The 24872-nt window shown below is 37.9% G+C and overlaps 1 protein-coding gene across 1 annotated transcript in view; it reads left to right on the top strand.

Annotated features, from left to right (window-relative positions):
* Positions 1 to 24872, top strand: part of LOC102404621 (disintegrin and metalloproteinase domain-containing protein 5) — a 109204-nt gene that overhangs the window by 48745 nt on the left and 35587 nt on the right. Inside the window, exons 6-9 of the mRNA XM_025278224.3 lie at positions 4342 to 4432; positions 5051 to 5270; positions 20251 to 20337; positions 21019 to 21130. Of these exons, the coding sequence (XP_025134009.3) occupies positions 4342 to 4432; positions 5051 to 5270; positions 20251 to 20337; positions 21019 to 21130 (510 nt within the window). The remainder of the gene's footprint in view (positions 1 to 4341; positions 4433 to 5050; positions 5271 to 20250; positions 20338 to 21018; positions 21131 to 24872) is intronic.

The raw sequence follows: 24872 nt of genomic DNA, 5'->3' as shown, positions 1-24872 counted from the left end.
TCCACAGTGGCTCCGCCAATTTACATTCCTGCTGACAGGAATGAGGATTCCTTTATTCACATTGTCTCCAGTATGTGTTATTCATGTTCTTTTTGATGATAGCCATTCTGACCAGGTGATATTGTTGTTTTATTTGCATTTCTCTCTTTGACGTCTTTTCATGAACTTGATGGCCATTCACATTTCCCTTTTGGGAAAATGTCTCTTCAGTACTTCTGTCCACTTGAATATTTATTAATCATTACTTTGTTATGTGGTGTCTGCAACAAAAGCAGAACAAGTTTATAGTCAATGACAAATGGTTCAGTTGAAGCAGATCATCAACTGTTAGGTCAGATACAGAAGAGAAACAGCTACCCAGCAAAAGCTGGCTGAAACACAGCTTTGGATCATATCATTTCTGATGCTTTATCTATTTTCTGTGATATATCAAATTATCCTTCAGAATCATACATGGTTCAGTTTTTTGATGGGTTGGTTCTAAAAACAAAAAATTCATGCTGATTTTCAGAGCTTGAACTGCTGTTTCCTCTGTCAACTGCATCAGTCACAGTTTGATCAGAGAAGCAGAACCCCTAGGAGATACGTGGAATGTGGGATTTATGTAGAAGTTTGAGCTTATGATCCACCTCATCAGCTCATTGTTTGACTTCTACTTTAGCTGATTTTTATTTTTCCTCTAAACATTTTCCTAAAAATGTGACGAGAAACTGCCAAATCACCATGCACTATATTAATACATTCAAGAGAGCAGAGCAACAACATGGTTCAAAATGATGTCTGGATACCAGCTCCAGGATGACTCTTCCAAGCTTTCATTAAAATAGTCATGAAAATTCTGTAAAAGACAAAATGCATAAAATGAAAAATGAAAAGAGGTAAACAAAATGATGACAATATCAGAATGAACTCTATTAAACCTTGAAGTACATGGAATAAGATTGATGAGAATCTTCCTGTTATGGGTTGAAATGTGTCCCCCTCAAAATGATATGTTAAGTCTGTTAAAATACTCAAAGAGTACAATTTAACTGATCTAAGAAAGTGAAGAGGACTACTAAAAAGCCTCTTGATGAAAGTGAAAGAGGAGAGTGAAAATGTTGGCTTAAAACTCAACATTCAGAAAACGAAGATCATGGCATCTGGTCCCATCACTTCATGGCAAGTAGATGGGGAAACAGTGTCAGACTTTATTTTTGGGGGCTCCAAAATCACTGCAGATGGTGACTGCAGCCATGAAATTAAAAGACACTTACTCCTTGGAAGAAAAGTTATGACCAATCTAGATAGCATATTCAAAAGCAGAGACATTACTTTGCCAACAAAGGTCCGTCTAGTCAAGGCTATGGTTTTTCCAGGAGTCATGTATGGATGTGAGAGTTGGACTGTGAAGAAGGCTGAGTGCCGAAGAATTGATGCTTTTGAACTGTGGTGTTGGAGAAGACTCTTGAGAGTCCCTTGGACTGCAAGGAGATCCAACCAGTCCATTCTAAAGGAGACCAGCCCTGGGGTTTCTTTGGAAGGAATGATGCTAAAGCTGAAACACCAGTACTTTGGCCACCTCATGCAAAGAGTTGACTCATTGGAAAAGACTCTGATGCTGGGAGGGATTGGGGGCAGGAGGAGAAGGGGATGCCAGAGAATGAGATGGCTGGATGGCATCACTGACTCGATGGACGTGAGTCTCAGTGAACTCTGGGAGTTGGTGATGGACAGGGAGGCCTGGCATGCTGCGATTCATGGGGTCGCAAAGAGTCAGACACGACTGAGCGACTGAACTGAACTGAAGCAAATTTTATTTTTTTGCTTCATGAAGCAGACAATCTCCCCTCTCAGGAGTCCAGATAACTATGAAACAAGGAAACAGGACTGTGAGCTTGTATAAAAGAAGGCAATCAGGGAATAAAGGAAAAGTATTTGGCTTCCACCAATTGACTGGAATTGCATATCAGACCTTATTTAGAACAAAGAAATCATTACAGATTCTTGGCGGTTGGGTTTGGCTGGCTGGATATACTGTGTTTCTGGTCAAGGGGAGTATTTATAGGGCTGTGAAAGTTATCTATGTTTTGGTTTGCTGACTTGGCATCCCACCAGGAATGGCTCCATCTTGGGCCTAGAAATTTATTTCAATAAGTCCTAATATCCCCAGTAGCTCAAATATGGGTTTATTTGTAAATGGAGTCTGTACAGAGACAATCCAGTGAAAGTGAGGTCATTAGACTGGTGCCCTTATAAAAGGGGAAATTTAGGCATTCCACAGAGGGGAAGCAATCTATAAACAAAGTGAGACGATGGCCAGGTGACTGGAGTGATACATCAATAAGCCAAGGAATTCCAGGGATTGCCAGTAAACGTCAGAAGCTAGAAAAGACAAGGAAGGATTCTCCTCTAGATACTTCAGAGAGAGGACAGCCCTGCCCACATCCTAGCTTCCGACTTTAGTCTCAAGAACTGTGAGAAAACAAATTTCTGTTATTTTATGCCACCTAGTTTTTGATGCTTTGTTACAGCAGCCCCAGGAAACTAATAGGCTAGCAATGCTTCCTCACATGGGATAATTCATAGTATGGTCCTATGACAACTCTTTTTAATGTATTCTTCATCCTAGCTCACCCTCTTCAGGTTGGCGTGTAAACTGTGCTAAAAACTCCCATGGGCACCCATCGTCTACCTTGAAAATTCCTTCAGATTTGCCTTGTATGTGTGGTTGTTGCTCTTCAGTTGCTCAGTCATGTCCAACACTTTGCAACCCCATGGACTGCAGCACGCCAGGTTTCCCTGTCCTTCATTTTTGAGTTAGCTTAAACTCATGTCCATTGAGTCAGGGATGCATTTCATCCTCTGTGCCCCCTTCTCCTCTTGCCCTTAGTCTTTCCCAGCACCAGAGTCTTTTCCAGTGAGTCGGCTCGTCGCATCAGGTGGTCAAACTATTGGAGCTTTAACTTAAGCATCAGGCCTTCCAATGAATATTCAGGGTTGATTTCCTTTAGGATTGACTGGCTTGATCTCCTAGCTGTCCAAGGGACTCTCAAGACTCTTCTCCAGCACAATAGTTCAAAAGCATCAGTTCTTCAGCACTCAACCTTCTTTATGGTTCAGCTCTCACATCCACACATGACTACTAGAAGAACCATAGCTTTGGCCATATGGACCTTTGTTGGCAACGTGATGTCTCTGTTTTTTTTTTTTTTAAATATATTGTGTAGGGTTGTCATAGCTTTTCTTCCAAGGATCAACTGTCTTTTAATTTCATGAGTTCAGTCACTCTCCACAGTGATTTTGGAGCCCAAGAAAATAAAGTCTGTCACTATTGCCAATTTTTCCCCATCTGTTTACCATGAAGTGATGGGACTGGATGCTAAAATCTTAGATTTTTGAGTGTTGAATTTTAAGCCAGCTTTTTCACTCTCCTCGTTCATCTTCATCAAGAGGCTCTTTAGTTCTTCTTTGCTTTTTTTTTTTTTTCTTTTCTTCTTTGCTTTCTGCTGTTAGAGTGGTGTCATCTGCATATCTGAGGTTATTGATATTTCTCCCTTCAATGTTGATTCCAGCTTCTGCTTCATCCAGTCTGGCATTTCACATGATGTACTCTGCATATAAGTTAAAATAAGCAGGGTGACAGTATATAGCCTGGATGTACTCCTTTCCCAATTTGGAACCAGTCTGTTGTTCCATGTCCAGTTCCAACTATTGTTTCTTGACCTGTATACAGGTTTTGCAGGAGGCAGGTAAGGTGGTCTGATATTCCCACCTCCTTCAGAATTTCTGCATTTTGCTGTGATCCACACAGTGAAAGGCTTTAACATAGTCAATGAAGCAGAACTAGATGTTTTTCTGGAATTCTCTTGCTTTTTCTATGATACAGTGGATGTTGGCAATTTGATTTCTGGTTCCTCTGCCTTTTCTAAATTCAGCTTGTACATCTGAAAGTTCTCAGTTCACATACTGTTGAATCCTAGTTTGAAGGATTTTGAGCATTACCTTGCTAGTGTGTGAAATGAGATCAGTTGTGCGGTAGTTTGAGCATTCTTTGACATTGCCTTTCTTTGGGATTGGAATGAAAACTGACCTTTTCCAGACCTGTGGCCACTGCTGAGTTTTCCAAATTTGCTGGCATATTGAGTGTAGCACTTTCACAGCATCATCTTTTTAAGATTTAAAATAGTCCAGCTGGAATTTCATCACCTCCATTAACTTTGTTTATGGTAATGCTTCCTAAGGCCCACTTGAATTCACACAACCGGATATCTGGCTCTAAGTGAGTGATCATACCAATGTGGTTATTCGGGTCATAATAATTCAGTCCACCTTTTCTGTACAATTTCTTTTTTCTTTTAGGGGCTAGAGGTGCTCCATTTGCTTGTTTTGATGAAATAAATGCAAGAGGAGATAGATATGGAAACTGTGGCAGGGATTTTTGTATGTTTAGGTATGTATTTAGAAAATTATAATTTTGTTTGGAATATAGCTTGTATATTGCTAAGATTCTGGAATACATGTACAAACTAAGATGCCATTTTATAACAGGTTTTCTCTGTTTTATGATCTGAGCTGAACAATATTACCTACTTCCTACAGATAACATGTGTCCTATAGCTATAATATTATATCAATGATCATAAAAATCATGTCTATTGATGGGATGAGGTAGTCATTATGTGAAGTCCTTTATATATGCTTATATTTATACTATGTATTTAAATGTATATTTATATATATCAAATGTTTGTAGTCAGAATAATTTGCCCCATTTTACTAATGAAAAAAATGGAACACCAGTAATCACTTGCTCAAATTTCAGAAGCTAATATAGAACAGATCAGGGCTGTCAGATTGCAAAAATGGTTTATTTTTCCCTTGCTACATTTCATCACAAAACACAGAGAGCCACATCATACATGAATTGACATGCTCCTAAAATTCACTTACAGAAAACATTTGAAATTTGGATTTAAATTATCAAAATACTTTTTAAAGTTAGCTGTATCAGCAATCTACTTTATTTCTGTAAATAATAAGAGTTTTTTCTTCTTCTTTATGCTTTTAGTCACACATTGTGCGGAAAATTAGTTTGTGCCTGGCCATACAAAACTTTAGTATCACAACCAAATTTATCTGTGATCTATACGCATGTACGAGATGAAATATGTGCATCAGCATTTCTGAATGCTGAGAAGTTACCTAGAGATACGTTTACCACAGTTCAAAGACCTGAAGACAGAGATAAAACATTTGTAGAAGATGGCACTATATGTGGTCCTGAAATGGTAATTAGAAGTAAAAATTTTAAGTGTTTTAACAATTATATTTTATACTTATGCTGATTTTGACAATATACCAAACAATGCTTTTTAAAATAGCCTTATAGAGGTATCATTTATCATAAAATTCGTTCATGGTAAGTGCACAGTTCATTCAGTTCAGTCACTTAGTCGTGTCCCACTCTTGGTGATCCTATAGACTGCAGCATGCCAAGCTCCCCTGTCAATCACCAACTCCCAGAGCTTACTCATGTCCATCGAGTTGGTGATGCCATTCAACCATCTCATCCTCTGTCATCCCCTTCTCCTCCCACCTTAAATTTTTCCCAGCATCAGGGTCTTTTCCAATGAGTCAGTTCTTCACATCAGGTGGCCAAAGGACTGTAGCTTCAGCTTCAGGATCAGTCCTTCCAATGAGTATTCAAGATTGATTTCCTTTAGGATGGACTGGTTGGATCTCCGTGCAGTACAAGGGACTCTCAAGAATCTCCTCCAACACCACAGTTCAAAAACGTCAATTCTTTTGTGCTCAGCTTTCTTTATAGTCCAACTCTACATCCATACATGACTACTGGAAAAACCATAGCTTTGACTAGACGGACCTTTGTCAGCAAAGTAATGTCTCTGCTTTTTAATATGCTCTCTAGGTTGGTCATAACTTTTCTTACAAGGAGCAAGAGTCTTTTAATTTCATGGCTGCAGTCATGATCTGCAGTGATTTTGGAGCTGCCAAAAATAAAGTCTGTCACTGTTTTCACTGTTTCCCCATCTGTTTGCCATGAAATGATCGGACCAGATGCCATGATCTTAGTTTGCTGAATGTTGAGTTTTAAGCCAACATTTTCCCTCTCCTCTTTCACTTTCATCAAGAGGATCTTTAGTTTTTCTTCACTTTCTGCCATAAGGGTGGTGTCATCTGTATATCTGAGGTTACTGATATTTCTCTCAGCAATCTTGGTTCCAGCTTCTGCTTCATCCAGCGGGGCATTTCACATGATGTACTCTGCATGTAAGTTAAATAAGCAGGGTGACAATATACAGCCTTGATGTACTCCTTTCCCAATTTGGAACCAGTCTGTTGTCCCATGTCCAGTTCTAACTGTTGCTTCCTGACCTGCATACAGATTTCTCAGGAGGCAGGTAAGGTTGTCTGTTATTCCTATTTCTTTAAGAGTTTTCCACAGTTTGTTGTGATCCACAAGTCAAAGGCTTTGGCATAGTCATTAAAGAAGAGCTAGATGTTTTTCAGGAACTCTCTTGCTTTTTCTATGATCCAGTGAATGTTGGTAATTTGATCTCTGGTTCCTCTGCCTTTCCAAAATTCAGCTTGTACCTCTTGAAGTTGTCAATTCACGTACTGTTGAAGCCTAGCTTCGAGGAATTTGAGCATTACCTTGCTAGCATGTGAAATGAGAAGAATTGTATGGTAGTTTGAACATTCGTTAGTATTGCCCTTCTTTGGGATTGGAATGAAAATTGACCTTTTCCAAACCTGTGGCCACTGCTGAGTTGTCCACATTTGCTGGCGTATTGAGTGCAGCGCTTTAAAAGCATCATCTTTTAGGATTTGAAATAGCTCAGGTGGAATTCCATCACCTCCACTAGCTTTGTTTGTAGTAATGCTTCTTAATGCCTACTTGACTTCACCCTCCTGGATGTCTGGCTCTAGGTGAGTGAACCCACCATCATAGTTGTCCAGTTTACTATGACCTTTTTTGTATAGTTCTTCTATGTATTCTTGCTACCTCTTCATAATTTCTTCTGCTTCTGTTACTTCCTTGCTGTTTCTGTCCTTTATTGTGTGCATCTTTACATGAGATGTTTCTTTCATATCTCTTAATGTTCTTGAAGAGATCTTTAATCTTTCCCACTCTACTGTTTTCCTCTATTTCTTTGCATTGTTCACTTAAGAAGCCTTTCTTTTCTCTCCTTGTTATTCTCGGGAAGTCTGCATTCAGATGAGTATATCTCTCCTTTTCTTCTTTGTCTTTTGCTTCTTTTCTTTTCTCAGCTATTTGTAGGGCCTCCTCAGACACCATTTGACTTCTTGCATTTCTTTCTCTTGGGGATGTTTTTTTGTCACTGCCTCCTATACAGTGTTATGAACCTCCATCCATAGTTCTTCAGGCATTCTATCTAACAGACCTAATACCTTGAATCTGTTTTATCACCTCCACTGTATAATCATAATGGATTTGATTTAGGTCATGCCTGAGTGGCCTAGTGGTTTTCCCTTCTTTCTTCAATTTCAGCCTAAATTTTGCACTAAGGAGCTCATGATCCAAGCCACAATCAGCTCCAGGTCTTGTTTTTCCTGATTGTATAGAGCTTCACCTCTTTGGCTGCAAAGAATATAAATAATCTGATTTTGGTATCGACCATTTAATGATGTTCATGTGTAGACTTGTCTCTTGTAGGAAGAGGATGTTTGCTGTGACCAGTGTGTTGGCCTTTGCCGTGCTTCATTTTGTATTCCAAGGCCAAAACTTGCCTGTTAATGAAGGTATCTCTTGATTCCTCCTTTTGCATTCCAGTCTGCTATAATGAAAAGGACATCTTTTTTTGATGTTAGTTCTAGACATCTTGTACATCTTCATAGAACTGTTCAACTTCCTTCGGCATTATTAGCTGGACATAGACTTGTATTACTGTGAAGTTCAATGTTTTTCCTTGGAAACAAACAGATCATTCTGTCATTTTTGAGATTTCATTCAAGTACTGCATTTCAGATTCTTTTGTTGACTATGAGGGCTCCTCCATTTCTTCTAAGGGATTCTTGCCCACAATATTAGATATAATGATCATCTCAGTGAAATTTGCACTTTCCCATCTGTTTTAGTTCACTGATTTCTAACGTGTTGATGTGTACTCTTGTCATTTCCTGCTTGACCATGTCCAATTTACCTTGATTCATGGACCTAATATTCCATGTTCCCATGTGATATTGTTGTTTACAGCATCAGAGTTTACTTTCACTACCAGACACATCCACAACTGAGCATCATTTCCACTTTGGCCCAGTCTCTTCATTCTTTCTGCAGCTATTTCTCTGCTCTTCTGCAGTAGCACACTTAAGTCTAGTTTTCTAGTTATTTATTGTGTGTGTACTCAGTCAATTGTATCAGACATTTCTGTGACCCCACAGACTCCTCTGTCCATGGGTTAGTATTCCAGATAAGAATACTGGAGTGGGTCTCCATTTCCTCCTCCAGGAGAGCGTCCCTACTCAGGGACTCAGGGATAGAGTCTGCGTCTCCTGTGTCTCCTGACTTGGCAGGTGGATTTTTTTTTTTTAACCATTGAGCCACCTGGGAGGCTTGCAGGACAATAAGTGTGGACCATTATCAAGAGTATAAATAAGTATATTGCCATTAAAAGTGAAGAAACAGTAAAAGTTTTGTTTCTGAATTTGAGGAGACATGTGGAGCCAGTTACTAGTTTAAAATGTTTCATTTCAGTTTATAAAAGCATATAGCTAATGAAGTGAAGATTAGAAATGCATCAAGGCTATGGTTTTTCTATTAGTCATGTATGGATGTGAGAGTTGGACTGTGAAGAAAGCTGAGCACCGAAGAATTGATGCTTTTGAACTGTGATGTTGGAGAAGACTCTTGAGAGTCCCTTGGCCTGCAAGGAGATTAAACCAGTCCATTCTAAAAGAGATCAGTCCTGGGTGTTCTTTGGAAGGAATGATGCTAAAGCTGAAACTCCAGTACTTTGGCCACCTCATGCAAAGAGTTGACTCATTGGAAAAGACTCTGATGCTGGGAGGGATTGGGGGCAGGAGGAGAAGGGGACGACAGAGGATGAGATGGCTGGATGGCATCACTGACTCGATGGACGTGAGTTTGAGTGAACTGCAGGAGTTGGTGATGGACAGGGAGGCCTGGTGTGCTGCAATTCATGGGGTCGAAAAGAGTTGGACACGACTGAGTGACTGAACTGAACTGAACTGAAGGAAAAAAAAAGCTTTCTCATTTATCATCAGAAAAGCATAACCACAATTAATTTTTCTCATTATTTAATTTATCCCTGAATAATTAATTTTTACTTCCCTGGATCTTGAGTTAGCAGTTTGCTTTTGTATGGCATTTTATTTTTGGATATAAAGGATTCCAGTGAATTCTGATTCAGCCGTATGATATATCTAATTCACACCACAGTGAAATTGTCTAATCAGTGTCAGCTGAAGTTCCATATCCTGTACCTGTGAGTCCAATTCTTAAATTCAAACAGTTTGGAATACCTTATAGGATCCTTTCTACATGTTAGTGAAGACTTAGTTTCTATCCTGTATCTGAAAGCACAAACTACCAGTTGATCAAAAGCTTATGAAGTTTGAATGCTTAATTTATTAGAGTCACCAATAGTATGAAAATGGAGAAAAACAAAATCTCTTATTGGAGCACAGGAGTGTGATAACTGTTGATTAAGAGTTTGATCAAAGTTTCTCTTGAGGATAAGAGAATATTATGGAGAGAAATGAACTTGATTTTCTATGAGCTTTCAATTCATTCTTGTAACATATACAATATATGCTGAGACCAATAGTTTTGCTTATATTAATAACATTTAAAATTAACCTAGGGAATGCTGGCTGAATTTCTTTGACAGTTCATCCTATGCACCTCTTTTTAAAAAATTTATTTATTTTTTATTGAAGGATGATTGCTTTACAGAATTGTGCTGTTTTCTGTCAAACCTCAATATGAATCAGCCATAGGTATATATATATATATATCTTCCCTTTTGAACCTCCCTCCCCATCCCACCCCTCTACGTTGATATAGAGCCCCTGTTTGAGTTTCATGAGCCATACAGCAAATTCCCATTGGCTATCTGTTTTACATATGGTAATGTAAGTTTCCATGTTGCTCTTTCCATACATCTCACCCTCTCCTTCCCTCTCCTCATGTCCATAAGTCTATTCTCTATGACTGTTTCTTCATTGTTGCCCTGTAAATAAATTCTTCAGTACCATTTTTCTAGATTCCATATATATGTGTTAGAATATGGTATTTATTTTTCTCTTTCTGACTCACTTTACTCTGTATAATAGGTTCTAGGTTCATCCACCTCATTAGAACTGACTCAAATGTGTTCCTTTTTATGGCTGAGTAATATTCCATTGTGTATATGTACCACAACTTCTTTATCCATTCGTCTGTCGATGGACATCTAGGTTGCTTCCATATTCTGGCTGTTGTAAATAGTGCTGCAGTGAACAATGGGATACATGTGTCTCTTTCAATTTTGGTTTCCTCAGGGTATATACCTAGGAGTGGGATTGTTGGATCATATGGCGGTTTTATTCCTAGTTTTTTAAGGAATCTCCATACTGTAATCCTATGCAGCTCCTACATTGCTATTTAACTGAGAAGTAATGGAGACTATCATAAATTAGGAGTTTGGAGTTAAGATATACATTACTATGTATAAAATAGGTATACAACAACAGTCTACTGTATACCACAGGGGTCTATATTCAGTGTGTTGCAGTAACATATAATACAAAAGAATCTGAAAAAGAATCATCATTGCATGTGTGCTCAATCTTGTTCGACTCTTTGTGTCCCCATGGACTGCATCCCACCCAGGCTTCTCTGTCCATGGGATTTTCCAGGCAAGAATACTGAAGTGGGTTGCCATTTCCTACACCAGAGGAAAAAGAATATATACATACACATCTGAATTACTTTGTTGTACACCTGAAGCTAACACAACATTGTAAATTAGCTATACTTAAATTTTAAAATGAATCAAAAATAAAGATATAAAATTCTTCTCAGTTGCAGTTAGGAACAATAGTTTCTGTTATTTTGTAAAAAGCCCTTACAGTGTGATGCATTTTCATTAAAAATTTAGTATCTTACAAAAATAAATAAATAATGGCGAATACCAAACAAATTTAAGTATTTCTAGCATTCTTCTGTTTATGAGATAGGAGGTCAAATCCATTGCTTTCTGTTCGCAATCTCAGAAATTTCAAAAATAGTTTTAGGTATTAAAAAAATGACCCCCAAGTTTTTTTGACTTTAGACTCAGAACTGGTAAGATAAAAATCACCACAGTTGCCCAAGGTGGTATGGTCACTTAATTAAAAAGGATTATTGGTATATAGTAAAATTTGCTTAGCTCCCTGTTAACCAAAGTGACAATACAAGAGCTCCCATATCAATAGGTGAGTGTAGTAAAATTATACAGAACTTTAGCTCTTTCAAAAATATGTGGAAGTTTTAAAATTAACCATTTACATGATACAAAGCCAGAAAATTATTTTGGTGAACTACTGAATCTCTCCCATTTAGCTGAATTACAGAAATAAAGAAAAATTGTACTACCTATATTCCTAGAAAATTCCATGGATGGAGGAGCCTGGTGGGGTACAGTCCATGGGGTCACAAAGAGTCGGACACGACTGAGTGACTTCACGACGATGACCTCTATTAAGAGCAAATTAAATACTTCACAACCAATTTCTAGGTATACAATTCTTAAAAATCCAAATTCTAATTTTACATCAATACAGTATTCAGTTCAGTTCAGTCGTTCAATCATGTCCAACTTTTTGTGACCCCATGAACCGCAGCATTCCAGGCTTCCCTGGTAGACACCAGCTGCTGGAGTCTACCCAAACCCATGTCCATTGAGTTGGTGATGCCATCCAACCATCTCATCCTCTGTCAGGCTCTACAGTATTCACAGACACATTCTAAAATTATCTTATGATTGATCCTACCAAAACTGAACAGTTGTTACTAAAATTTTTCCTAAAAGCTTATACACACATTATACGGTTCCTTAAAGTCACACTCATTTTCTTTTTAAAGTGGTAAAAATAAACAATTTATACAACCCAAAGGTATAGCCATTCTGTAATATGTAAAATAAGTAAAATTGTATGTGTATACACATGTATATGCATATATGCAAACATTCACATATATATTTATATATTCACAAATATTCAAATATTTATATATTCACAAATATATATATATATATACATGTATATATCATGGGTGGGCTTCCCTGGTAGCTCAGCTGGTAAAGAATTTGTCTGCAATGCAGGAGACCTGGGTTCGATCCCTGGGATGGGAAGATCCCCTGGAGGAGGGCATGGCAATGCACTCCAGTATTCTTGCCTGGAGAATCCCCATGGACAGAGGAGCTTGGAGGGCTACAGTCCATGGGATCACAAAGCATCAGACAGGACTGAGCAAATAAGCACAGCACAGCATATATCATGGGCAGACTTACTGACTGGTTAAGAATCAGAAATGATATCAAAACAACTCAAAACCAAACTGAGAAGGAAAAGAAAACTCAAGAGAAATGGAGAGTGAGCCAAAGTAAATCTTTGATGCCACTTGTAAATTACCCTACAAGGCATGTGCATATAAGAAAATACATGTCCATACTTAAATAGCTTAAAGGGAACTTTTGCTGGGTAAAGAAATTTGACTATGGCAAACTACTTAGGTAGTTCACTGGGGGCTTGAAGACTTTCAGAAATGTTAAAAACATAGCTTGTATACAAATACAAATTTGAGCACCTATCAAACACAGTAATGAAGGAACAAGTTCAAAGAGTGTTTGAAGGACTACATATTTAGAGCCATTGGGCAAAAGACGGTTGAAATACAACTGCTAGGTTTAAAGTAAAATCTGCTAATGTCCTATAGAGCAGTAAAACCATAATTTGGGGATTATCTTTTCAGTCAGACAAAACTCATTTATATATTTGCCAGACAAAATCTGTGTTATCATGTAACTTCCAAAATCTAGGCTCTTATCAGTAGTGACTAGCAAGTTATGGAAAATGCATTCCTTTAAATAATTAATCTTTGTGTTTCCTTTAATGAATGTTCAAAAATGACTTTGGGGTGAGTGTAGTTCTCCCATTGTCTCTATTTACAAGTTGTGGACAATTTTAACAGGTTTATTAAGCAAAATTGCACCAATATTTGTTTTTAATGATCTGGTGTTGGAGAAGACTCTTGAGAGTCCCTTGGACTGCAAGGAGATCCAACCAGTCCATTCTGAAGGAGATCAGCCCTGGGATTTCTTTGGAAGGAATGATGCTAAAGCTGAAACTCCAGTACTTTGGCCACCTCATGCAAAGAGTGACTCATTGGAGAAGACTCTGATGCTGGGAGGGATTGGGGGCAGGAGGAGAAGGGGACGACAGAGGATGTGATGGCTGGATGGCATCACTGACTCGATGGACATGAGTCTGAGTGAACTCCAGGAGTTGGTGATGGACAGGGAGGCCTGGCGTGCTGTGATTCATGGGGTCACAAAGAGTCGGACACGACTGAGTGACTGAACTGACTGAACTGAACTGATATCTCTTTTAAACAGCAACATTACTTTTAAGTAAATTTTATACAGATAATTTTTTATGTTGTGCAATGTATAATCAAGTGTTTTTGCATGCACTGTAGGGAGTAAATTTTTAACTAGCATTTGAAGATCTCTTGTGAATACTAGTTTGGATTGAGTAACATATTATTTGAACAAAATTTTTGTCGTATGGATTGTTTGATCTCTGGTTGCTCTGCATTTTCTAAAACCAGCTTGAACATCTAGAAGTTCACTGTTCATGTATTGCTGAAACCTGGCTTGGAGAATTTTGAGCATTACTTTACTAGCATGTGAGATGAGTGCAATTGTGCGGTAGTTCGAGCATTCTTTGGCATTGTCTTTCTTTGGGAATGGAATGAAAAATGACCTTTTCCAGTCCTGTGGCCACTGCTGAGTTTTCCAAATTTGCTGGCATATTGAGTGCAGCACTTTCACAGCATCATCTTTCAGGATTTGAAATAGCTCAACTGGAATTCCATCACCTCCACTAGCTTTGTTCGTAGTGATGCTTCCTAAGGCCCACTGGACTTAACATTCCAGGATGTCTGGCTCTAAGTGAGTGAACATACCATTGTGATTATCTTGGTTGTGAAGATCTTTTTTGTACAGTTCTGTGTATTCTTGCCACCTCTTCTTAATATCTTCTGCTTCTGTTAGGTCCATACCATTTCTGTCCTTTATCGAGCCCATCTTTGCATGAAATGTTCCCTTGGTATCTCTAATTTTCTTGAAGAGATCTCTAGTCTTTCCCATTCTGTTGTTTTCCTCTATTTCTTTGCATTGATCGCTGAGGAAGGCTTTCTTATCTCTCCTTGCTATTCTTTGGAACTCTGCATTCAGATGTTAACATCTTTCCTTTTCTCCTTTGCTTTTTGCGTCTCTTCTTCTCACAGCTATTTGTAAGGCCTCCCCAGACAGCCATTTTGCTTTTTTTGCATTTCTTTTCCATGGGGATGGTCTTGATCCCTGTCTCCTGTACAATGTCACAAACCTCTGTCCATAGTTCACCAGGCATTCTATCAGATATAGTCCCTTAAATCTATTTCTACTTCCACTGTATAATCATAAGGGATTTTATTTAGGTCATACTTGAATGGTCTAGTGGTTTTCCCTACTTTCTTCAATTTACATCTGAATTTGGCAATAAGGAGTTCATGATCTGAGCCACAGTCAGCTCCCGGTCTTGTTTTTGCTGACTGTATAGAACTAGCTTCTCCATTTTTGGCTGCAAAGAATATAATCAATCTGATTTTGGTGTTGACCATCTGGTGATGTCCATGTGTAGAGTCTTCTCTTGTGTTGGAAGAGGGTGTTTGCTATGACCAGTGCATTCTCTTGGCAAAACTCTATTAGTCTGCTTCATTCAGTATTCCAAGGCCAAATTTGCCTGTTACCCCAGGTGTTTCTTGACTTCCTACTTTTGCATTCCAGTCCCCTATAATGAAAAGGACATATTTTTTGGGTGTTAGTTCTAACAGGTCTTGTAGGTCTTCATAAAACTGTTCAACTTCAGCTTCTTCAGTGTTACTGGTTGGCGCATAGACTTGGATTACTGTGATATTGAATGGTTTGCCTTGGAAATGAACAGAGATTATTCTGTTGTTTTAGAGATTGCATCCAAGTACTGCATTTTAGACTCTTTCGTTGACCATGATGGCTACTCCATTTCTTCTAAGGGAGTCCAAGGCAGAGGAACCAGAAATCAAATTGCCAACATCTGCTAGATCATTGAAAAAGCAAGAGAGTTCCAGAAAAACATTTATTTCTGCTTTATTGACTATGCTAAAGCCTTTTACTGTGTGGATCACAATAAACTGTGGAAAATTCCGAAAGAGATGGGAATATCAGACCACCTGACCTGCTTCTAGAGAAACCTGTATGCAGGTCAGGAAGCAACAGTTAGAACTGGACATGGAACAACAGACTGGTTCCAAATAGGAAAAGGAGTACATCAAAGCTGTGTACTGTCACCCTGCTTATTTAACTTATATGCAGAGTACATCATGAGAAGTGCTGGGCTGGAAGAAGCACAAGCTGGAATCAAGATTGCTGGGAGAAATATCAATAACCTCAGATATGCAGATGACACCACCCTTATGGCAGAAAGTTAAGAGGAACTAAAGAGCCTCTTGTTGAAGGTGAAAGAGGAGAGTGAAAAAGTTGGCTTAAAGCTCAACATTCAGATAACTAAGATCATGGCATCTGGTCCCATCACTTCATAGGAAATAGATGGGGAAATAGTGGAAACAGTGTCAGACTTTATTTTTTTGGGCTCCAAAATCACTGCTGATGGTGACTGCAGCCATGAAATTAAAAGACGCTTACTCCTTGGAAGGAAAGTTATGACCAACCTAGATGGCATTTTGAAAAGCAGAGACATTACTTTGCCAACAAAGGTCTGTCTAATCAAGGCTCTGGTTTTTTCAGTCGTCATGTGTGGATGTGAGAGTTGGACTGTGAAGAAAGCTGAGTGCCGAAGAATGACACTTTTGAACTGTGGTGTTGGAGAACTCTTAAGAGTCCCTTGGACTGCAAGGAGATCCAACCAGTCAATTCTAAAGGAGATCAGTCCTGGGTGTTCATTGGAAGGAATGATGCTAAAGGTGAAACTCTAGTACTTTGGCCACCTCATGCGAACAGTTGACTCATTGGAAAAGACTCTAATGCTTGGAGGGATAGGGGGCAGGAGGAGAAGGGGACGACAGAGGATGAGATGGCTGGATGGCATCACCGACTAGATGGACATGAGTCTGAGTGAACTGCAGGAGTTGGTGATGGACAGGGAGGCCTGGCGTGCTGTGATTCATGGGGTCGCAAAGAATCAGACACGACTGAGTGACTGAACTGAACTGAACTGATGGATTGTTTTTGGAAAAACTTTCTTAAATTGTATTGATTGTTTCTGTAAAATATCTAAATTTATATTAATTTTTAACTTATTATGATCAACTCGATTTTTTTTCTGATTGTAGATGAATGTTTTAATTGAATAATATTAGTACAATATTATATTCTGCTATAATACAATACATATAGTTATCATGTATGTTATACATAAGAATAAGCAAACAGTATTAACAATAATATAATTGTTTTATATCTATAACAATAATATAATTCTATAATTATAGAATGTTCAGAAAGTTCTAATATTCTAGAAACAATATAACCAACAACAGTTTAAGGTTCTAATTTATCCTAGAAATTATTAATTCTAAGAGCTACACTGGAAAATTAATGTACATATTTTTGAAAGAAAGTCTCTAGCCTCTAGTCTCTAGTAAATTCAAATTTACTTTTATATAATACTTTTTGATAATATCATAGTATCTGTCACATCTTGCTTATTTGAAGAAATCAAAGAGGACACTAATAGATGGAGAAATATACCATGTTCATGGATTGGAAGAATCAATATAGTGAAAATGAGTATACTACCCAAAGCAATTTATAGATTCAATGCAATCCCTATCAAGTTACCAACAGTATTCTTCACAGAGCCAAAATAAATAATTTCACAATTTGTATGGAAATACAAAAAACTTCGAATAGCCAAAGCAATCTTGAGAAAGAAGAATGGAACTGGAGGAATCAACCTGCCTGTATTCAGGCTCTACTACAAAGCCACAGTCATCAAGACAGTATGGTACTGGCACAAAGACAGAAATATAGATCAATGGAACAAAATAGAAAGCCCAGAGATAAATCCACACACCTATGGACACCTTATCTTTGACAAAGGAGGCCAGAATATACAATGGATTAAAAACAATCTCTTTAACAAGTGGTGCTGGGAAAACTGGTCAACTACTTGTAAAAGAATTAAACTAGAACACTTTCTAACACAATGCTGCTACTGCTAAGTCACTTCAGTCGTCCGACTCTGTGCGACCCCAGAGACGGCAGCCCACCAGGCTCCTCTGTCCCTGGGATTCTCCAGGCAAGAACACTGGATGGGTTGCCATTTCCTTCTCCAATGCATGAAAGTGAAAAGTGAAAGTGAAGTTGCTCAGTCGTGTCCGACTCTTAGCGACCCCATGGATCGCTAAGGAGGACCAGGCTCCTCCATCCATGGGATTTTCCAGGCAAGAGTACTGGAGTGGGGTGCCATTGTCTAACACCATACACAAAAATAAACTCAAAATGGATTAAAGATCTAAATGTAAGACCAGGAACTATAAAACTCCTAGAGGAGAACATAGGCAAAACACTCTCCAACATACATCACAGCAGGATCCTCTATGACCCACCTCCTAGAATATTGGAAATAAAAGCAAAAATAAACAAATGGGACCTAATTAAACTTAAAAGCTTCTGCACAACAAAGGAAACTATAACTAAGGTGAAAAGACAGCCTTCAGAATGGGAGAAAATAATAGCAAATGAAGCAACTGACAAACAACTAATCTCAAAAATATACAAGCAACTCCTATAGCTCAATTCCAGAAAAATAAATGACCCAGTCAAAAAATGGGCCAAAGAACTAAATAGACATTTCTCCAAAGAAGACATACAGATAGCGAACAAACACATGAAAAGATGCTCAACATCACTCATTATCAGAGAAATGCAAATCAAAACCACTATGAGGTACCATTTCACACCAGTCAGAATGGCTGTGATCCAAAAGTCTACAAGCAATAAATGCTGGAGAGGATGTGGAGAAAAGGGAACCCTCTTACACTGTTGGTGGGAATGCAAACTAGTGCAGCCACTATGCAGAACAGTGTGGAGATTCCTTAAAAAATTGGAAATAGAACTGCCTTATGACCCAACAATCCCACTGCTGGGCATACACACCGAGGAAACCAGAATTGAAAGAGACATGTGTACCCCAATGTTCATCGCAGCACCGTTTATAATAGCCAGGACATGGAAGCAACCTAGATGTCCATCAGCAGATGAATGGATAAGCAAGCTGTGGTACATATACACAATGGAGTATTACTCAGCCATTAAAAAGAATACATTTGAGTCAGTTCTAATGAGGTGGATGAAACTGGAGCCTAGTATACAGAGTGAAGTAAGCCAGAAAGAAAAACACCAATACAGTATACTAACACACATATGTGGAATTTAGTAATATGGTAACAATAACCCTGTATACAAGACAGCAAAAGAGACATTGATGTATAGAACAGTCTTATGGACTCTGTGGGAGAGGGAGAGGGTGGGAAGATTTGGGAGAATGGCATTGAAACATGTATACTATCATGTATGAAACGAGTCGCCAGTCCAGGTTCGATGCACGATACTGGATGCTTGGGGCTGGTGCACTGGGACGACCCAGAGGGATGGTATGGGGAGTGAGGAGGGAGGAGGGTTCAGGATGGGGAACACATGTATACCTGTGGCGGATTCGTTTCGATATTTGGCATAACCAATACAATACTGTAAAGTTTAAAAATAAAATAATATTAAAAAAATACTGTATTTGAAAAAAAAAAAAGAGAGACGCTGATGTATAGAACAGTCTTTTGGACTCTGGGAGAGAAGAGGGTGGGATGACTTGGGAGAATGGCATTGAAACATGTGTAATATCATATATGAAACGAGTCGCCAGTCCAGGTTCGATGCACGATACTGGTTGCTTGGGGCTGGTGCACTGGGATGACCCAGAGGGATGGTACGGGGAGTGAGGAGGGAGGAGGGTTCAGGATGGGGAACACGTGTATACCTGTGGCAGATTCATGTTGATATATGGCAAAACCAATACAATATTGTAAAGTTAAAAAATAAAATATAAAAAAAAGAAAACATACAGATACATACAAGATCTGAGGTCTCTCTCCTCTTGAAATCTAAATGACATTAGCTCCAATCTCTATTTCTGAGTTCTGATCCTCCTCTTTCTGTCTACCCTGTTGTTATTATGATCCAAAAGCAAAACAGCGAAGAACAAAACTCTTTTGTAAACTATTGATTTTATTGAAAAATTCTGAGTAATTGGAAAAGGTCACATAATTTAATGCCATGAATTAGGGCAATATAAACATACACATTAAACATTCCTTTTCTTAGAAGGCCATTTAGCCATCTCTCTCATGAGAGTCTCTCATCATTCTGTTACCTCATATAATTTCCTGTTATCCTTGCTTTGCTTTTCTCCTCATTTTTTTCCCCCACATGGAATAGTAATATGCCTCATTTGCTCCTTATACCCGTGATTTTATTATCTCAACCTCCCATGTGAAATTTCTCAGCCCTAACTGCTCATGGTAATCGTCTAAACTCTGCCCACAGAAATCTTGATATAATGGTGTCAGGTACAGCCAAGGCCTGGGTATTTTTTTAAATGCTCCTCACATAATGATTGAACTCAAAGGACTAACCAGATTATTTTTCTGGATATTTTTCTTTCTAAGAGGACTTCTGGTGCTAGATGGCAATAAAATAAAACTTTCAACTTCTTACATGACTATACTTTTACAGTATGAAGGCACATAGTTTATTTCATATTTATTTCAATGCTGTGACAATTATAACTTTATGTTTTGAATTTTTATGACAATTCTTGGTAATATGAGTCCTTGAATTTTTTCTCATGTATTATCTATATGCACAGTCTAATTTGATAGTTTGACTGAATTTGTTTTTCAATTTCTTTGCTTTGTTTTAGTATTGTTTGAACTTTTCCTGTGTAGAGGTTAAATACCAAATCAATACTACAATATGCAGTAATGCTGTTGATTGTAATTCACAAGGAGTAAGTAATTTCAGTTTTTAAAGTAATTTAAGTAATTTCAGTGATTTTAAGTAACATGCTTTAAACAATTTAGTCAAGAGTTTGGAGATTTAAAGAAACCTTCTGAGTAATTTTTTATCATCTTCATGCTGCTTGGTGTGATTTAACAGTCTATAACTTACAGGTTCAATCTTACTTTCTTGAGAAATATTGCCAAACTGTTTATTAGAGAAGATGTAGAAACATTTAAGATGATTCTGGACATATAAAATGATTGGTAAATATGTGGGCTGGATATGCTATAGGTACTGTGTTTATCATTTAACCAAAATGATCTTATTTTTACAGAGAAAAGGCAGGAACTGGTAAATAAGGTCATTAGAAGTGTCTTGTTCATTAATTTAGTGTCCAGACTTTTCTGTGAAGTTAGGAAGTACATGATAATTAGTGGCATGTTATTGTTGATTGATAATATCTTGGTCTGGTTGTGTGGAGAGTTGAAAGAATTTTTAAAAATGATTTGGCAACAGAAGCCAGATATACTTTCTACAGTATAGGAAATTTCAAGGTAAAATTTGTGACAATTTGTTGAATTTATATATTTAAGATAAATTCTCTGTTCAATAAGTATAGAATATTTATTGGTCTCTACAGAAAACCAACTTTGTACATAAAAATTGTTCTATTTTCTAATTATTCCAGGTATGCAACAATTTAAACCATTGCCATTGTTTGATGGGGTTTGCGCCTCCTAACTGCAAGCCACTTCCAGAAGCGTTTGGAAGTGTTGATGATGGACACCAGCACAAAGTTGGTTAGTGTCTTTAAAACTTTGTTAATCTAAGGCAATACGTAAGAAAATGAAGTTTAGGTTCCAAGCCACATTGCAAAACAACTGATGTCAACAAATATGGTTTTAATTTACTCATAAGATTTTAAAAAACTAAGACAGTTTTAAGTTTGTACTTCTGTATCACTGTTGATATTGTTTACTAACAAAAATTGTACCTAGTGGTAGGAAATTTGAAAAGAAGAAATTACAGTGTACCTAATTTGATCAGTTAATTTGGATTATTCACTTTGGATTGTCTCACATATGCTTGGTTTAAAATGGTGTTAAGTCATCATTGCCATCTTTCAGGCCACTCCTTTCTCTTGCATTGTAGGGGCTCCAACCTAAAGTTTAAAATTTTTCCTTGAGAATATCCCCACCCCTAGGGTTCCTGAGTATTGTTTTGAGATCAAGTAGGTCTGGATGAGACTGGGAACAACTGGAGGATATTCCTGATTTCAGAAGAGGATGTCTGTCTACCTTTACCCCTTTTCCTTTTGGGTCAAATAAATGATGAACTCCTGGGCAGGCTTATATGCAGCTTGAATACCAAGGAGAGGCATACATAGGGGAGTAACTTCTTAGACAATTAAAATACAGATATATCAGACTGTGTGTAGACCAAAAAAAAGGAAATATAATCATTTAACATGTAACAAGCAACTATATATATTATTTTCACATAAATATGTAGAAAAAATCAGTATTTATTTCAAATTTGATATTATTCTATATTGTGTACTTTTGTTATATAAGTGAAGTGAAGTCGCTCAGTTGTGTCTGACTCTTTGCAACCCCATGGACTGTAGCTTATCAGGCTTCTCCGTCCATGGGATTTTCCAGGCAAGAGTACTGGGGTGGATTGCCATTTCATTCTCCAGGTTGTTGTATAAACTGCTATTATTTAAGTGAAACAGCAATAGAACTAACTGCTGATCAATAGTAGTTTATAGAAAAACCAATTAAAACTAACAATATATGAACAAAAATAATACTTTATAATGAGAATATAATGTATTCTATAATACAGCAATTTACTTTGCTGCTGCTGCTGCTGCTAAGTCACTTCAGTCGTGTCCGACTCTGTGAGACCCCAGAGAGGGCAGCCCACCAGGCTCCGCCATCCCTGGGATTCTCCAGGCAAGAATACTGGAGTGGGTTGCCATTTCCTTCTCCAATGCATGAAAAGTGAAAAGTGAAAGTGAAGTTGCTCAGTCGTGTCCGATTCTTCACGACCCCATGGACTGCAGCCTACCAGGCTCCTCTGTCCATGGGATTTTCCAGGCAAGAGTACTGGAGTGGGGTGCCATTGCCTTATCCAAGCAATTTACTTTACCTCTTTTTAAAAGCCCTGTACTAGATATTTAAGTTTTGCATGGCTATCTTTTTTTTTCTTAAAATACATAAATGTAAGATTTTTAGAAAGGAGAAAGAATAAAAATATAACAGGAATAATTAAAGATACCCTCATATTTAATGAAAATAACATTGACATGCTTCTTTCAGTGCCATAATACAGTCACACATATTTTTTGTTTTATTCTCCAGTTATACTTTTCTGAACTGCTTGCAGCCTTTAAGGTATCCTTCTTTGAAGTGATAGCAAAGTGGAATAGAATCAAATGTAAAATTCATTTTGACTTGAAGCTTTGTTTTAACAAGCCCAAATTTCTGAATTGTATCAGTTCATTGTAATGGCATTATGCTAAGTATCTTGACAAAAGCAGTTGAGCATAGGATACTAAGGGTTTTCTTTACTAGATAAAGCAGGTTTTCAGGCTTGGAAAAACTATTAATATTTTGCAGCTCTCCAAACATGTTCAATCACTTTGATGCTACAGGCTTGGTCTGATAGGCCACCTCTCTGTCAGTCAGCTCTTTTGAATATTTAAATTTATCACATAGGCTATCCATGTCTCAAATGCCCATCATTTTTATGCACTCCGAAGCACACTGGATGTTAAATATTTCTTTTTCAGGGAACATGGCTTAAAGCATAGAAGTAATCTTAGTTGGTGAAATCTAATTTGAATTCCATATAAGTTACCGTTTTAAAAAAGGAACTGAGGAAGTCCTTCCTAACTTGCTTACCCATTGCTGGTTACACTTTTTGAGTTCCAAAGCAGTCTTTATTTCCAAAAGCATGAGTCATTTTTTCAGTGTATGAATTGTTGTCACAACCTATGCAAATCGTAGAACTCCCAAGGCGTATCAGTACATCCTCTTCTGGAATTCTGAAGGCCTCTTCACAGATCATCAGATTGCTTTGGAAAAGCAGCATATAAATTTCCATTTCATTGCGAACTTTCTTTTCTCTGTTCTTATCCTCCATGAATTTCAACATTAGAGAAGTATTTTCTTCTTGTCCAGCCTTTTAAAAAATAAGATTTTACATTAGGTAAATATTTTAGCGTGGGCTTCCCAGGTGGTTCGGTGGTAAAAGAATCTGCTTGCCAATGCAGGAGACCCTGATCTGATCCCTGGGTCAAGAAGATACCCTGGAGGAGGAAATGGTGACCCACTTCAATATTCTTGCTTGAGGAATTCCATGGCCAGAGGAGCCTGGTGGGCTACCATCCATGGGGTCGCAAAGAGTCAGCCATGATTGAACACACACACACTGCACTACAAATATTTCAACATATCTTCTATGGCCAGCAAAGAGTACAACCATCTTGTACACTTGTTTAAGGAAGCAATATCTTTCCACGATGTGAAGTAAAAAAAAAAAAAAAAAAAAAAAAAATTCTTGTTAAATGCTTCTGCACATTTTGAGGAAACTAAAAGTGATTGAAATTTTCATTATGAAAACCTTTATATCACAGAAAAACAAATCATAACCCTTTCAGTGTTGTGTATCAGGTGGACAGTACATTTGGCAAGTTAGATCTTCTTCTTTTCTTCAGTAAGAAATTTATAGACTGAATGGAACTTGCAAAGATTTACATTTGCTCTGTTTGCTAAATATGCATATAGATGAGCAAAGGCTAGTTTGTGTTTGATCAGGATAACAAAAATCTCTTTATTTTATATGGTTTTATTAAAATTTTTATACAAACTCAGAAGCTTATTTGAAATTCTCTTCTGGAAACTAAATTACCTAAGAGCTGGGGCAGTGTGTGCTACTACATTTACTTGCTAAAATGTGACAGAGTCATTGCTTCACTGTAAGGGATCAACAGATGTTATCAAAACTTTCAATTTTCCTCCCACTAGTCATTTTAGTTACAATCTGTGAATCTGGAAATGTAACTTCATTGTTTTGTAGAGAAATCAAGAAATTCAATGAATAGATAAAACATGTTTGTTCTACAAGAACAAGAACTACAAGTGTGCCCAGAACTAATCCAGCAGTAGTTATTTTTATCTGAACACTGCCATCTTTCAGATCAGATCAGTCGCTCAGTCGTGTTCGACTCTTTGCGACCCCATGAATTGCAGCACGCCAGGCCTCCCTGTCCATCACCAACTCCCGGAGTTCACCCAGACTCAAGTCCATCGAGTCAGTGATGCCATCCAGCCATCTCATCGTCTGTCGTCCCCTTCTCCTCTTGCCCTCAATCCCTCCCAGCATCTGAGTCTTTTCCAAAGAGTCAACTCTTCGCATGAGGTGGCCAAAGTACTGGAGTTTCAGCTTTAGCATCATTCCTTCCAAAGAAATCCCAGGGCTGATCTCCTTCAGAATGGACTGGTTGGATCTCCCTGCAGTCCAAGGGACTCTCAA

Source organism: Bubalus bubalis, chromosome 1 (genome assembly GCF_019923935.1).
Source record: "Bubalus bubalis isolate 160015118507 breed Murrah chromosome 1, NDDB_SH_1, whole genome shotgun sequence".
In the NCBI taxonomy this organism is placed as follows: Eukaryota; Metazoa; Chordata; class Mammalia; order Artiodactyla; family Bovidae; genus Bubalus; species Bubalus bubalis.
Note: the sequence above shows the minus strand (reverse complement) of the source record. Positions and strands in the feature narration are given on the sequence as shown.